At 41.6% G+C, this 17,887-nt stretch overlaps 1 protein-coding gene across 1 annotated transcript in view; it reads right to left on the reverse strand.

Moving 5' to 3' along the window:
• BRI3 (brain protein I3) overlaps nucleotides 1-15,049 on the reverse strand; it is a 100,133-nt gene extending 85,084 nt beyond the window's left edge. The window contains exons 1-2 of the mRNA XM_069210136.1: nucleotides 14,926-15,049; nucleotides 14,560-14,786 (exon numbers count right to left, since the gene is read on the reverse strand). Of these exons, the coding sequence (XP_069066237.1) occupies nucleotides 14,560-14,734 (175 nt within the window). The 5' untranslated portion in view covers nucleotides 14,735-14,786; nucleotides 14,926-15,049. The remainder of the gene's footprint in view (nucleotides 1-14,559; nucleotides 14,787-14,925) is intronic.
• Nucleotides 15,050-17,887: the final 2,838 nt, after the last annotated feature.

Genomic DNA, 17,887 nt, shown 5'->3' on the forward strand with positions numbered 1-17,887 from the left:
GTTTACACGTAAACTGGGAAAGGTGTCAAGGAAGAGAAAGGAAGGTTTGGGTATCTGATGCAGCTCTACAGTAAAGACTGATACAGATGTACATCCATTTATGAAGCATTTCAGTATTGTGAAAAAATTGTTTAATGTTGTCTTTCAGTTCTAAATGTGAGCAGATGTGTCACTCTTTAGGCTACAACAATGAGTCTGGGAAAGAGGTTCCTGTTTCACAAGTTACTTTCCTTCACTCTAAATGGATAGTAAGAGAGATTCATGGAGTGTGAGAAGTGGTGGATTACCAATAACAAAAGACAATATAATTATATATATATATATATATATATATATATATATATATATATATATACACACACACACACACACACACACACACACACACACACACACACACACACACACATATACACACACACAGCTGTGCAACACTTTTGGATTCTCAGCAGATGTTTCCTAATTTGGTGGAAATCCAGAGAGTGATTTCAACCCAGAAATAATCTTTGGAAATAGATCTATCTTATGAAACGGTTTCAGGGTTGAAATCCAATGATATTGGGCATTGAGAGACACCAGGAGCCGCCCAAGACAGGGGATGGAGCCCAGGATGAGGACTTCAGTTTTGTCAGAGTGGAGTTTAAAGCAACGGTCCTTCATCCAGGCGGTGACTGCCTTCATTGTGATGTGGAAGTGGCTTTTTGCGGTTGTAGGCTCATCGGTGGGGGAAAGCATCAGCTGGGTGTTTGCATAGGAGACGATGTGGAGTCTGTGTTTTTTGATGATGTTAGCAAGTGGGGCCATGTAGATGTTGAAGTGGGTGGTGCTCAGAGAGAAGCAGTGAGGTACTCTGCAGATGATCTCATTCAGTTTTGAGGAGAACAGTGGGAGCCTAACTCTCTGGGTTCAGCCGGTGAGGAAGGGGCAGATCCATACTAAGGCCTTGCTGCGGATGCCAGCGTCGTGGAGTCTAGTGCAGAGGGCGAGGTGGGAGACAGTGTTGAAGGTGGATGAGGGCTGCGGTTTCACCTTGGTCAAGGAGAGTGCACGTCATCCACTGCTGCGAGGAGTGCGGGCTCGGTGATGTGGTTGCTTCTGAAACCTAATTGGGAGGGTCCAAGATTTGGTTGGCTTTGATGAATTTAGGGAGTTGGGTGTTGATGGCATTCTCAATGACTTTGGCTGGAAAGGAGAGCAGAGAGATGGGTCTGTATTTCTTAAGATCTATCGGGTCAGCAGAGGGTTTTTCAGCAGTGGGTTTCTTCTGCAGTGGGTTGATTTCAGTATGCTTCAAATCATCCGGAAAGGTGTCAGACTCGATGGAGCAGTTGATGGTGCGGCATAGTTTGGGGCAATGGTGCCATCGACTCAGTTAAAGATGTGGTGGGGGCATGGGTTTGAGGGGGATCTGGAGTGGATGGTGGACTCCTGATATTGCCCTACTGTTATTGTTGCTTGGTCAACTAGTGGAAGGAGATCAGGCAAAGAATTTAACTTAGTTACAGGTGTCTTAGACACTTTCAAAAGGCTCATCATACTTAATGATGTAAAGAGTAAACACATGTGAATAGGGTGGTGTACCTTGGAACTGTTAAGCATATTTCTTCTATAAAAACAAAGCACCTTTTACAGTGGAAGACAAGCTTCAAACCAGATATTAAGCATGCTTCTTAAAGAAGCAGACACCCTTATACAGGTTATCTACAAAGAACATATACTCTTTTTTCTGTATTATGAAGTGTTAGGCCAATGTATACGATAGAAGCGTATTTTGTTGGGATGGTAATCTATTTCAATTTAGAATCCCTACTTTTGTAATATCACAGTGATGGGTACACTTACTAGGTTATCTAACTTGGAGGTGACCTGCAACGTAGGTATAAAACGACAGGAGTACTTTACTCCTTTTAATATATGGTTACATCACCTTTCCTACACACCACTTAAATACTTGGTGCATAGTGCTTTCATAGGAAAGAGAGCATGTTTGCAAACATGAATACAAAAAAAAAAGAACCTCTAGTCTAAAATTAAATACATCAAAAAGCTGTTAGATGTTTATTGCAGATATTAGAAGCAGTTTAATATGGCAGTTAAAAAAGAAAAAAAAAAAAGGTGCATTAGCTCTGAATGGGTAGAAACAAGCAGAAAGACTAACTACAATAACCTAAAGAGAGCAAATAATAAACATGTTGCCATAAATATGTCATTTCTTCTTGTCAATATACAGCTAGAAAGTGATGGCTTTCATGATATTTGAAAGATATCTGAAAAAAGAAAAGCAATGTTTCTTTTTAATTCTTTAAACTGTTGCTTTAATTATGCTTTGTAACTTGACCTTCTTTTTCCCCTCTGCAGCTGGCTCTAGCATCAGGCAGTATGATGTCGGAACTCCAATGTCATTTATAATCAGCGACTGGGTACGTCACAATTTGACGATTATTGCACAATCCCATATTTTATAAATTTACTTACAGATTATGACTTTGTAATGTGGTATACCAAAAGAGCATAGGTAACAAGCTTAATTTGAAAGGCTTGCAGCCTGGTCTTATGCAAGTATTGTTCTTGAGATTCTGTAGAGATTATTTACTATACAGCAGCATCTTACGCCCTGTGTATATATTTACATAAACACTAGGTTTTATATATACTGTTCTTGTTCTATTCAGATGCATGCTCTGAAACCAACGTTTCAGCTAAATGAGCACATAACAGATGACAACTAGAATTTGACCAACCGGTAGCATCTCTTTGGTTAAGCTTTTCTTTTTTTTTTTTTTAGATACACACCTACTATTTAGGCTTTCGTGTGGCCCAGGACATTTTACTGTGATCCAATGATCAGAAATGGATCAAGTTTAACTTTAAATATACTCTCTCCATTAATCATAAATCTGGTTTACATTACTAGCTACTTAATTTGCTCTCACCTGTATGGATTTTCTCCTAGCCATAGCACCAGAAAGTACTAAATCTCAAGTAACAGGCACATTTGTAGAGTGCGCATTCAGCAGTGGGATGTCCCTTGTGGCTATTGATACAGTAGCGGGTGTTTACTGTTACCCAACTCAATGTACTTATTTTAACACCGTCAGAAGTGCAGAGTTAACCCAACAAGAGTCAAACTTTTGAGCATGGTCCCACATAAAGTTCCCCATAGTTAATGCAGAATTAAGACTGGCCACCTGACTCAGGCTCTTCAATTTCAATTTGAGATCCCTTACCAGATTCTCAAATACTCAAAGTTCACAAGTATCCACAAAATTAAGCAGGTCTTGGAAACACAATGTGAGGACCATATTTGTAAACCCCAATTCTTGCTCACATGCCCAGTTTTTTACTACACAACCTGGGTGTGTTTTCCGCAACAAGGAGACACTACTAGGAGTAGTAAACTAAACACAACAAACTCTTCAGATCACATTTAACAATTTCCTTGGATTCATCTTATCCTTGTGTTTCATGGTCATGTACAACTCATCACTCTCACAAACAGGTACTGAAAAGTTTGTCATCTCATACAGAATACTTGCACATCAACCTACTACAGAATCAAAGAGGAGGTAGCCTTCTCCTTCATTAGCAAACCTACTCTGTTAAAGAATTGGTTGTGAAAGAAGGTCTTATAAAACGTCTTATTTGAAGTAATATGGCTTGATCACATCAAAGGCAGATTCACTCAGAAATGGCACTACTCAATATACGCCCATCATCTAGTTTTCTCTTCAAGAAAAAGAAGGAATGTTACTTAATATATGAAAGGCCACAGCAATTATGCAGAGTTGCAGCTGCTTTATGTTCCACATAGTTATGGCTCTTCTGCACTTGGTTGATTTTTTGGGGGGGCTAAATGGATCAAAACTTACTAACAAACATTGTCATAGCCAATAGGTCTCACCTTTGGGACCTTATAAGTTTTTAAGCATGCAGCATATGTGTGCATGGTTGAACACTTAGGGTCCCAAAGGTGAGCCCTATTGGCTATGCCAATGCTTATTTTAAAAGTGAATATGACGGCAGAGACAGGCTGAATACAAATCGCAGGCACTCCGGGTGGCCATGCTGGAGACCTCAGGCACCCAGGCCTCTTGAAATGCGTATGAGTATGATCATAGTAGCCTAGTGCGACGACCATGTTAGGGTTGGCTCTAGTTTCTATTTGTGTGGTAGACTAGATGGAGGCGGAAGATCCGGAAGTGGAGCATCGAACTAGACGACCCTAACAAGGCCACTGTGCCTAGACGATGACATGTCACCAGCACTTTCAAGTTTGTTTTATGTACGAAGTGGGGTAGGGCAGTCATTTTTGTTGGGGGCAACAAGCAGCCTAGATAGGATGCCCAAGTTGTGTTCTGTGCCCTACTGCAAGAGCAGATAAAGCATGTATTTCTTTAAGTGGGTGTCTGCCTGCCGAGCTGCTTGTTAGGAGGGAAAGAAAACAGGAGAGATGTTTTAAAGTCTGTTGGATTTTGGAACCTTACTTTGAGAGCGGAAAAGTAGTCGTCTTTTTGTTGGCTCCTGTTATAGCGTGGCGGGAGGAAGGGCCATCACATGCTGTAACAGGAGGAAGCGTGACTTAGTGTAATGGCCAACAAAAATGTTCCCTTAGTGAAAGCTCCCTGAGCAGGCATTTAACACAATGCACCAATAAAAGTGAAGCATTCAGGACAGCCCAACAAAGAACGAATGGCAAGAGTGGTTAAAGCCCATACACTGAACACAGCATGTCTCGCAGAGACAGTACATGTGTTGCCTAGGCTCGGCTTAAAAAGCACTACATATGGTGCTGCACCTTTGCAGACTCAATCACTGATTAGTGCTTTCATGTTTTAAACTGGAAGAATTGAAACATATCTTTTACAACAAGAGTATTGCATGTTGCATTGATAAAGTTTTCTTGCAGCATCAATAGGTCTGCCTTTGCCACATAGTTCCATATGTCAGATAGGACAGTTTCTTGTAGATTTTCTCACTACAAGTATCCCTGGATGCCATGAAAATACCAACTTAACTGACTTGTCCTGTTTTCAAACCTCCCCTAGTGCCAGGACGTCCTTCGGGGTATCTGTGGCAATTTTCCAAACATATTACCTTACTATAACTTCAGGTTCACTCCATAAACACAAGATAAGGCATGTTGAACTCTGAGACCAAGTCATCCATCTGTCCTGGGAAATTACAACAAACACTGAAGATGGAGTAATACTCCATGCCAACCACATACAACCCCACCAGACAAACAGAAGAAACTTCTGCCAGTGCTGTGCCTTTTATCCACTTTATCACAGTCCACAGCTGCAGGCAAGGTAGAAGATAAGGAAATGTTCTTCCCACTGAGTGGAAATTAGGTTGTTGTTGGCAGAGCCAAACGCCAAGCAATGTGGCGGCCGTTAACTGAGCTTCCCACATTGAGGATGGGCCTCAGACCATTTACAACAACCTCCAGCCTCATCAATGTCATAGGACAGTGATGAGTGACACGTAGCAGCACACAGAGTACACATTTCCTACAAATCTTGAAAGAAAAGCTGCCTGGACTAACTGTGAAAAGCACGGTAATAGAATGCATCAGACTCGTCCAGTTACAGCGAAACTGAAATGGCCGTTAAAAGCACCTCATACCTGGATTCTTTTAGCAGGTCATACCAGGTGGCATTCAATGGAGGTCACACCCTTGTTAAAGACTGTGCCAGTAGTAACCCGAACTCCCTTGAGAACTGATTTCTCCCAGCCAGGGACGAAGCAGAGACAGCAGACACTGCGCTCGTGAGCATCTGCGGACCTTTATCGGAAGCAACATCTACGATTGCGTCTCTTGCAGTAGTGGGCTCATTTCTTCTATGTTAACCCAGGCCCACCCTGAAGAGAGGGGTAGGGTTAGAGGGGGAGGGGCTTTTCCTTTACTTTTTTATTGGTATGAAATCAGTGACTCAGACTTATTTTCCACAAACATTACTGCCATTCTCATTTGGGACACTCATTTCCAAAGCCGGCATATGGAGTAGAAATTGCAATTATCCACTCAAACTAGAGCTCTACAACTTTACCTATTGAAATTGGTGCATTTTTCCAGTCTTGCCCAGAACTGTCCTATGGCAGCTCTTTTCTTGTTCACTGACAATATTAGAATCATAGGAATGCCTGAACTTGTGGGAACAGATGAATTGTTCTCCTTCCTGGGGTCTGTACTTTCATCTTTGACACATCTTTCCTTCATACCACCATTTTAAAGAGCGCACAGAGGACTTTTGCGTGTTACAACCCAAAATCTTCAGCCACAACATATTTTAGCCTGTTGTTTAAGCCACCAACATGCAAGACCGCTTCATCTTGAAGCCGAAAATCATGACCCTTATCAATCCCAGTCGACTCAAATCATCATCACGGCAGACTACTCAGTCTCAACAAATCACAAAAGGAAACAGTTTCTAGCCCTTCCTCCTAGACAGAGAGGAAAAAACAAAAAGATATAAACTTTGGGCATTTAGAACCAGCGATTATGGTTATCACACAACAAGACCAAACCAATGAATACCAAGAGCTTCAAGCACTGGAATCCTTTTTATACAATTTAGACGATTCTTCAATGCTTACAGACCCAAACACCACTTCCGCCTCTCCAATGCTGGAACCAGCATCAGGGAAACCAAAAGACAATGATGAACGTGCCCGATGGGACATGGTAACTCAGAAATGGTCTCAAGGGGGTAAATCTAAAGCTTGGAAGCCTACGCCTCCTAGAGACAAATCTAGAGCCCCCTTGAAATCTTGAATTGATAGGAATGCTAGTCACAGACCTTCTCTCACTCCTTGGAAGATATAAAATGTATGATTCTCACTTTTCCTTTTTATATTTTGATATCTAAAACTCTTCACATACCAAGTGTTAATTGCAGATTGGTTGAAACTATATCCACAATTTCTGAATCATTACCGATTATACGTTCTTGTTGATATATTTGAAATCATTTGTAATTATACAACAAAAGTCCCCTATGCTCAACAAGCCTATGATTCTGCTTGATACAGAGGTTAGAGGGAATACTTGATTCTCTGCCTTTTGGGTTTCCAGTCTGTGCTCCTCTAGCTGACTGTGTTGCCGACTCCACAACCCAAACAAGAGTTGTTTCTGTTCACTTTGTTACAATACCTAGGTGCCAACAAGATATCCTTTTACAATTTGATCACTTAAAACTCCATTAAATATACCTATAGTACACCTCATGTTCATCATTCTGACAAATTTGGTTGACTCCTTATACTATCCTAAATTCAAAATAAAATAAAAAAGCAAACATCTACTTCACATCTCCATAAGCTATCTTCCCTGAATGTGAATAGCCCAACTAATGTTATCAAAAGGAAAATAATCATCACATATTTGGCTAAATAAACCAAATATTGCCCTCATACAAGAATAATATTTGACACTAACAGAATGTGACAAACTAAATACAGACTGGGTTTGGAAAGTGATCCACGCTACTGTAACATCTCACATCAAAGCTAGCGACAAAACCATCATCAGGGGGTTGCCATTCTTTCTACTTGGAATCTCTTTACTGACATTTTAACAATATTACAACACATTTGCAGTTTACAGAACAAGAGCACAAGTAAGCATTTGCATAGTGTTGGACCTGGCCCTTTTTGCAGAGTAATGCCCAAAATGTAGCCTTCTTCCTCCTATTTTTTCTGACCTGTTTTTGCTGGCTTTAGGACTCTGGGCACTTTACTGCTGCTGAACAGTGCTAAAGTGCAAGTGCCCCCTGTCTAAATTGTATTGGTGATTGGTTTATCCACGATTGGCTTATATGATTTACTGGAAAGTCCCTGGCAGAGTGCACTGTGTGTGCCCAGGGCCTGTAAATCAAATGCTACTAAGTGGGCCTGCAGCACTGATCATGCCACCCACATGAGTAGCCCTACAAACAGGTATCAGACCTGCCATTGTAGTGTCTGTGTATGCAGTTTTAAACTGCCATTTCGACATGGCATGTGCATCCCTTGCCAGGCCCAAACTTTTCCTTTTTCTACACGCAAGTCACCCCAAAGGCAGTACCATGGGAAGGGTGCAAAGTATTTAAAAAGTAGGACGTGTACTGTTGTGTTTTACATGCCCAGCTAGTGAAATACTGCCAAATTCGTTTTTCACTTCTGCAAGGCCAATCTCCCCCATAGAGTAACATGGAGATTGCCTTGAAATATTTAAGTGTGATTTCCCATTGGGGCAAATAGATATATAGAGTTGTGCTCACAATTTAAATATACAACTTTTGGTGAAGTTGGTTTTTTATATTTTAAGTTTGAAAATGCCACTTAAGAAAGTGTGCATTTTCTTGCTTAACCATTCTGTGCCTCTGCCCGTCTGTGGAATACACGTCTGTCAGAATGACAGTTGGGCTGTTTGGGTATTCACTCTAGGCAGAAACACCACAGCATGAGTCCAGAGTGTCGTGTCGCCGATGTCTGTGACATCCGACTTTGCTGCATCACCCGTGGCGTGATCGCGACACTGCAAAGTCAACGCCTTGCATCTTGACCTGCTGGATTAATTGACCCCCACCTTGTTGTAAGCAACCAACACCTTGCCATCGATGCCACATCACCTCCCTGCAACCTTAAGAAACAGACGCCTCACCTCCCATGCCTAGCAGTTAGGAACAGATGTCTAACCTCCCTGGTAGCAGTAAGAAACTGAAGCCGCACTGGCTCCAGCAACGTTTCCCTGCGCAACGTCTGTTTCCTCATGATTTTTCAAACTACTGTACCTGGGGACGTGCAACTGGCACGAGTGGTGTCATACTGCTGGAAGCAACTGTCAAGGTGCCGTGATAGCCCCTGCTGGAGCTATTGTGTTTCAAAGCGCTATACTAAGATTTACTCTTGAAAATCTTATCTTTACTAGTGTATGTTCATTTTTTGCTCGGACAAATATTGGCTATTTTTCTAAGTGTGTGTTTGTGTGTGTGTGTGTGTGTGTGTGTATACATACCCACACACACACACAAATACTCTATCCATTGCTCTGAGATAAGCCTGACTGCTTGTGCCAGACTACAAAGAGGATGAGCAGGTGTTATCTTAGCTGTATGCCTTACCCTGACTAGAGTGAAGGTCCCATACTTGGATAGGGTGCAAACTACAAACCCCATTTTAAACACATAGTGTTTACAATACAAGGAGAGAAATAGGAAGAGTACATTGAAGCCATCCCAGACCATGAGGTAAGGAGAGGGCCTTTAGTATGCCAGTGGGTGGCATGTTCGTAAAGTCATGAAGCCCTAGACGAGGACGTGGTGCATTGTTCCAGTGCAAGCATGTGCCTAAGCAAAAAGGCTAACAGATTTACAAATGGGGGAAGCCAAGGAGGGTCAGGGGGTCTTCAGCTGGATAACCTTATCAGTAGAAGTGTGTGTGTGTGTGTGTTTGTGTGTGTGTGTGAGAGGGGGGGGGGGGGGAGACTGTGTGTGAAGTGGTCCCTTCCCTCTAGCCCTCTGACGGAAAGGGAAGAGGTTCTCCTGTATTCCAGCGAGTCAGACATGTGAAGGGTACGCAGCCTGGGGGGTTGAAAGCATTTTTTTTTTATATCGGTGAAAGATCATTTCATGATCTGCACCATTGCAATTGTGTGTCACAACTGTGTAAACCAGGAGTGGATGGAGACTCTCAGGCTCGAGCTGTGAGCTGTGTTGCAGCACCAGTCATTTGGCCCATGAGGTACCAATCTGTGCGAGTCATTGCTTCTAATGAAGTAGGGTGTATACCCAGGACAACTGCACGATAGACTGCCAGGATAAGGTAACTCAGTGTATCCTTTATATGGCTTAAAATCCCTTTCCAGAAGGTAGTAAGAGAGGGGTATGCCCACCATATGCGGTGGAAAATGCCCACCTGGGTTCCACAACGCCAGCACAAGGCTGTGATAGAGTGTGAGCGAGCTGGAGTATCATACCACTGGTGCATTACCTTACAGGCAGTCTCTGACTGAGGAATGCTTCTATGTGTTCATTAGATCTCTCTCTACAGCAGCTCCCACTGTTTGAGTAATGTCAGGAGTACTATCTGGGTCCTGTTTCCACTGGTATGGGTGGGAGGTGTGATTGTTTTAAGACATTGTACGTCTTGGACACCAGGCCACGGGTGCCTTTGAAGCCGCAAACATGTTTTTCAAAGGGGGTGGGTAGCTGCCATCCATTTTATTAAAAATGTACCTTATTAAGTATTACAAACTTTGGAAGACAAAAAAAGAACTTTTTACCTTCACCAAACTAAAAATATGCAATCACATTATTGTAAGCTCTACCTACACGCTGATAGATGCCGCATCAAATGTCCTTTCCCACTCAAAGACTTATCTCTTTTAGTTCCACTAAAAAAAAACATAAGGGGTGAAAACTATCACAACAGACCCAATCACAGATCAAGTAGACGAGGCAAACCACATTAGAGGTAGAGATGCACTATTAGACACCATTAAAGATCATGCTTACCAGGAACCGTGGCGTCTCCAGCATTCTCAGTACAGGGATTACACTTTTACCTCTTGTCCCCATAACATTTGGACACGCATAGACTATTTATTGACCACACCTAATGTACTCCATCAAATGATCACTACAAATGCTATTCACACTCTCTGTGGGAGCAGGAAAGGCGGCAATTCATGAAATGATCATTAAAGAAAACTCAATTAACAAAAAAACGCTTATCAAAGGCTAAATAAAGCTAGAGAAAGTTTTTAAATCTAACACTCATCTATTCACAAGTACCAACTCCAGTGAGTTTAAACTCTCAGCTAAGTTTGATCTCAATACTCTATACACACTTGCTGAGAATAACCTAACATCCGACAATGCCAGAAGGAGGGGGGGGGGGGCACCTTTTTTTGGCTTTTCCTCTATGCCAGCAGGGGTCCTCAAGAACTATCCCTGCACTCCGCAACTAACGAAGAACAATTGACTTCACTTACTGAGATAGTGCACGAGTTAAAAAAAAAAAAAAAAAAAAAAAAAAAACACTATTACTCTCCCTATGCTTCGATAAAATGCACTGATCTTTCAGTACAAGATCACTAGAATACATACTATCCATAATCTAGTGACAGTTTTCAATGATGCCTTACAACATAATTTACCATCTAACTTCCTAAGAGCTTGTACCACCGTTATTCCTAAATCTTGGAAAAATCCACTGGAATGCCTCAGATATAGAGCTATTTCTTTGATTAACATGGATATTATGATCCAAGCAAAAACCTTTGGCAACTCGTCTTAATACAATGATCACTTCTTAAATCACCCCTCCCATGCAGGTTTTGTTCCAGGTCACTCTTCCCCAAATCATCTTCGAACTTTGTGCCATATACTTTGCCAGTTAAGATATTGCTGAGAAGAGAGAGTACTCCTCTCCTTGGATGTGGGAAAAGGGTTTCCTCACGATAGAATAGGGTTACCTGTTCCTCACCATGGAGAGGATGGGATTTGGTAACAACTTTCTCACACTGACCAAAGGTATGTATCATTCACTGGCGGCCGCTGTCACGTGTGGTGGATTTTCCTCCCCTTATTTCCAGATCCATCAAAGAAGCTGTTAAGGGTGTCTACTTCCTTCCCCTTCATTTCTTTTAGCCTTAGAAACCGCTATACGAGCTAGCATTGATATGACAGACATGAACACAACTGCTGGGGAGGTTACAGCTTTTTACTATGCAGATGACATCTTATTAACCCTATCGCATCCAATGATTTCAGACAAGTCACTTACAAAGCAACTAAACTTGTTCTGTTTCTCCAGACATAAGAATAATTGGAAAAGATGTGTAGCTTTAGCTCCAACACCCATCACTACCACAGCTTCTATAGAAAATGTACCCTTTAAAATGGCTACCATCAAAATTAAAATATTTAGGGATATAAATTAGACAAAGACTTCAGGATATGGTGATTGACAACCTCATCCCGCCCTTGAACCACCAAAAAGATTTTTTAGAGATGGTCACACCTAAATCTCTCCCCTCTGGCAACACTTTCACATCATACAATCCCAGATTTTGGAATTTTATCCCTACTCTTTTTAAGACAGCCACTTCCTCCATCTCTCACTTATTTGGGCACAAGATAAACCACGCTTAAAGGGCTCTAAACTCCATACTTCCTCCTACAAGGGGAGGTCTTCGGTTACCTCATCTGGAAAGTTACTGGTTAGCACAACAAATACACTTTCAGTCTATATGCTACTGATCCATTGATCAACACCGCTTTGGGTAAAAATTTAACATTTGTTAATTGAATCAAAGGGTGCTCTTGCCATCTATTACACTGCAGGTACAAGGATTACTCCCTCTTCCAGTCTCTTTCTTTCCACTGCACAGAAAGCCTAGAGCAAAGTTCATGAAATTACTAATTCTAAATATACATACATCACAAAGCTCTATTATGGCCAAAAAAAGATGATTAAAATAGGTAGAACCGAGACTGACTGGCTTCCTTGGAAAAATCATAATATACATTATCTAAGAGACTTAGTCACACAAAAAGGTGAAATAAAACCATTCCACAACTATGTCACGAATTTCATCTATCTTCATCCCAACTGGATAAATAAGAACAACTTAAGTACATTCAAACACCTATCTTAGAGAAACTTGAAGGCACTCTTCCTAATTCCCTGACAGCTCAATTCATACATACTTGGAAAAACCTCAAAGGAACGATTGCTGGCCTTTACAATATTACATGAGATTATTCATTTTCTCACACTACCTCAGTTCATTTGTGGACATGGTGTGAAGCGCGATTAAGTTTTGAATTTTCAGACAGTGTTTGGGCATACATACTTGAAGGATACCACAAGAGCCTTTGAGATTCCCTTCTTAAGTGTAGCTTTTTCAAGATTCTATACCAATGGCATTGGCGCTCAGCAAAACTATACTCATCTTCACTTCACACTGTCTCTCAATTCTGGAGATGCAACAAACCTGATGACGACATTGTGCATATATTAGGGTAATGTCAAAATAAATTGTGACTTCTGGTTGATAATTGAAAGCCATCTAAATAAATACTCCCCGATACGAATATTGATCACTCAATGCCTCCCCTACTTCATGAAAGTACAGATTTACCCTTTCACACTATTAGGGTCCGTAGATTTTTTTGAGAGACAGACTGGGGTTAACTCACCCTCTCTTACATTACAATATATCATTATGAAACCCCTGGGTCTATGGCCAAAATTATTAAAGGCAGGAACAGAACGATTAAAGGATTTTCCTGCCTTTAATCATTCTGACCATAGACCAAGGGGATTCATAGTGATATATTATTAATAATATAGAACAGATTTACCCACCATCACAACACATACCAACAGATGGATATTGCTAGTGGTAGGTACAGTTAAATATGTTGCGTCATTGCCAATACAAGCCCCTCCATTTACTACGGACTTTAAGATATGTACGAACTGGAACGTACAATATACAATGAAAAAGTGTCTGGTGGTTATTTTTTAAATCACCATTGATTTTTTACTTTCACTATGCTCCATGTATGTATCACTCAGATTCTTTTAACAGATACAGATTTTGTAATGCATATCAATAGATATATGCCTATAATTATGTTTTTCATATCAAAGTGACATAATCCGCATGCTTATATTTAGTTACAATTATTAAAATTGAGACTGTACTGTTAGCTTGTGTTATCTATTGATAAGTAGCATGTTCGAGGATGTATGACACGTATTTTGTACACCACTTGGTATTTTATTTTGACAAATTTTTCACTAGAGTGATGTTACTCCAAGCTCAACTCTAATTCATACATTAGGATATTATTGAAGGGGTATTTTCTTTCTTTAAAAAAAGTACTTTAGGATATGCAATAGATGTTTTAAATTGGGTGTTTTATATTCCCACTCTGCTTTGTTTCCCCTTCTTTTCCTAGCAATGTTTATGAAATTGAATGGTATTCCTTGTCATATTTTTCTTGTGTTCAACTTATCCAAATTAATATCTGTAACTTTATGTTTCAATACTTTGCTAACAAGGCTTATTGATATACGATATCACTATTCTTGACAAAAACTGTGAATCCAAGAGAGGAAACGAGGTTGTTGCAACCCATGAAGAGTAAAGGGGACGTTTCCTACTGTAAGGGAAAGAGAGAGAGGGAAGTCAAACTTAAGTAACTCCAAAGGGAGAGTTAAAGATGAAGCAAGGGGGAAACGAAACTAAATGGCGGGATTTTCTTCTGGGTGAAAGTGTATTAACCAGTGAAAAGAAGGGAGATGGGGGCGTTTCTGTCAGACGGTCGCATATGAGCAGACGTCGAGGGCTTCCATGTCGTCTGAGGGGGTTAACAGGTGAGCAATGATACCGTGAACCGTGTCCCTCTCTGGAGGCTGCCTGAGACAGGGGCTCACTCAGAAGATAGCGGAGAGCGGACTGGGTTTCCCTGCCGTGGGGGCAGCGCGGGAGTTGTGTGTTGAGGATGGAGTTTCCTCCTGAAGAGACTTGTGGCTGCTGGACCGAGCTGCACACGCACCCACCTGAGGCCGCGGGGTAGGGGTACGGAGGCGGCGGCTGGAAGCCCGGCTGGGCTGGAGGCGGCTGGAAGCCAGGTGGCGGCGGGTTGATGGTCCCGTAGCTGTGCTGCCCATAGCCCTCCTGCACGGCGGGGCTGTAGGCGGGTGGTCGCTGCTCCAGCAGGGGCTTGTTATCCATGCTCGTCCCAGCAGCACCCTTCCGCTGCCTCCCCGGGCACTACCTGCTGACCCTGGAGGGAGACACAAAGAGAGAGCGAGAAGCTCAAGAGGGCACGAACCTCTTCCGCCCAACTGTAACTTTACAGTCACCTCCCTCCCGGGTGCCCTCCGACCACCGCCCGGGGCGCCGCACCACCCCGCGGACCTCACCTGCTCTCCCTGCCCGGCTCCACCGTAGCCACAAACTCGCAGCAAACTCCAAGCAGCGGAGGAAGCGTCCGTGCTCTGCTGCTGAGGTAGTCACAAGACTGCAGTCATGTGATGCGCCCTGGCCGAGGGTGGCTGTCAGGCTGGGAACCCCTTCTTAAAGGCGCCGTGCACCCTGCCGAGTGCGGGTCTCAGGTCAGCGCCTGCACCCTGTGGACAGCGTGCTGCATGCGGGTGTCGGGTCAGAGGCCTACACCCTGCAGAGTGCAAAATACTTGTGCATACTTTACGCGGGTCTCGAGTCAGCGCATGTGGATCTCCGGAGTGTGGGGCTGAGCTGTCAGCAAATCAAGAGCCCTGACCGGTGCTCCAACATGCATTGCTTGTATGCCGGGAGTTTAACAAGAGTGCAGTGTTTCAACATACAGTTCTGAGGTACAACGATAGCCTGCCCGTTTGTTAAGACGTGTATAATATTGTGACATGCAGATAGCATGGGATAACGGGGCATGGATCATGCAACATGTAGGTCAAAAGTTAAAACACGCATAAAAAGATTAAAATACTGCAAAACGCAGGTCTGGGGTACAATGGAACCCTAACATAAAATGTACAATTTAGCATGCATCATACAAGCCTTGATTTAAAAGAAATGATAAATATGGAGTGACAATAATCTAACAAGCAGATCTGAAGTATTGTGTCAAATCACCAAACGATAATGAGCTAATGCAACATTCTTGGATGTGATATAAAAAAAAGTGCTGTTAATAAGTGGGTGCTTACAGAGCACTTTCACTTATTTTATTAGAAAGGATTTTCAGCCCTTCTTAGCTGGGCTAGCATACTTTTATCGGAAGAGAACTGGCAGTTCTTAGTAGCAAATTTATACTGTGAAGCACTGAGGCACGCCCTTCCGTATTTCCGTTTCAGTCACCAGATACCACCGAAAGAAGTGTTTGATAATGTAACATTTATTCATGAAATTTACTCAAATTTTAAGGTAACTAGACCGAAGTTAGTATATATATATATATATATATATATATATATATATATATATATATATAGATTTATATATATATATATATATATATTTCACTGAAAAAAAGATACAGGGAAGTGATATTTAGGTTCTGAATTTACTCGTACAAAACCATTGAAATATAGGCGTTATAGTTATTTCAAGTAACTATAACGTGTGCCCTAAGGTAACTATAACTTGCTCCCTTACCATGCACAGTTTTCTCATCAATAATGTTACTGAAAACGTTTTAGTGATATCAAAGATTCCATACAATATCTCATCAATGACATAATATGTGGAGTAATTAGCTGTGCATGGTTATGCATGTATGAGTGAATGAATTAGTGTATGAATGAGTCTGGTTTTCTTGAAATTTTTTCCATAATCACAAATATTTTGCAAATAATTCACAAATATTCGTGAAAATTCATGAATTTTTGCAAATATCGTGCGTTCTGACCCAAAATTTTATTACACCTATAATTTGCCCCTGAAACACACCTATATCACACACCTGGGGTCAGGGTACCTTCACCCTGACCCCTTATGCCACTTTCAATTGGAATTTTCACCCCTGGGGATCACCTCCCGCGAAATTAAATGGTAATCACAACTTTCTAGTCAGACAATTGCAACTCTTCTTTTCGCACGCGCATTCCAGGAAATTCACAAATTTCACTAAGCATTTACGGCCAGAGATATACAAATTTATTTGCCCTTAAATATCTCCCTAAATTACTGAATGGATTTACACCAAATAAAAATCACAATCTGTGTACTGGCAGCTAGCTTTCTGCCAAATTTGGTGTAATTCCATCGAGTGGTTTGCGCTGTAGATGTGTTGACAAGAACTAACATGGGAAGCGCAATGATTTTTGAGCCCCCTTTTTCTCGGCTCCTGCTTGACAGATCACCCAGAACTTCCAGTGTGCAACAAGAATCACCGGGCCACTTTTTTTTAGAAAAATTTGTGAGGATTCATCAAACAGTGCCAAAGATATAGGCAAGTCAAAAAATGTTTTTTCTATGGAAACATATTCCTATTACTACCTACTAGCGACCACTAGTAGGTAATTATCACAGAAAAAAAGCAGGTTAAAGTGTTGTTAGAGATAGGTCAAAATGTCAGTTTAAACATAATGTTTTAAAATAGCAAAACACTGAAATTCAATAGTTGAAGTTATTTCAGTATCTAGAAATTATGTCCCCGCCACGCACAGTGCTGTCGTCAATGATTTCAGTGCAGTTGTCATCAGTAATGTTATCAGTGATGTCACAGTGTTGTAATATGTGAGATCATAAGCAGTGGTTGGCGAGTTATAATTACTTTAAATACATAACTGTGGCATCTCAGTGTTTTTTTGTAATTTAACATGTCATTTTTAAACTGACATTTTCACCTAACTATAATGGCACTTTAACCTTTGTTTTTTCAGTGAATGTCTGAGGTTTCCCTAATGCAAAATAATTTATTTTTAACATACCTCTCTGTAACATCACAGTAACATTTGTTTATTTTTGGTGAATTTCTAGTTTTTTTTAACTGTAAAGTAATATTGTATTATCATATGCAAGGCTAACATTCTGCAGTGCTTGGTCAAAGGGCTTGACCACAGGCCAGGCCCTGCACTCAACCGCCCTGCAGAAGCATCCAACCCCCTGACACGCACACCCTTGGCTGTTTGCGCCAACCCATCCCAGACACTCAGGTTCGCTCCCTTTTTAAAAAAAAAGTTCTAGTCCCACAAGAGTCTTGCAGGAGACCACACAGCCACTGTCCTCTTGTGGGACTCCCGCAGGAGTCCAGCTTCCCCAGGTTGTCTCCTGTGGGACATCCGCAGGAGCACAGAAACTCAAAAGCTAATAGTGTTTTAGAAATTGCCCCAGGGGTGTTTCCTCTGGGACCCCTCATCCATATGGTCCAGGAGGTCAGGGTAC

The sequence above is a fragment of the Pleurodeles waltl genome, chromosome 10, assembly GCF_031143425.1.
Source record: "Pleurodeles waltl isolate 20211129_DDA chromosome 10, aPleWal1.hap1.20221129, whole genome shotgun sequence".
NCBI lineage: Eukaryota > Metazoa > Chordata > Amphibia > Caudata > Salamandridae > Pleurodeles > Pleurodeles waltl.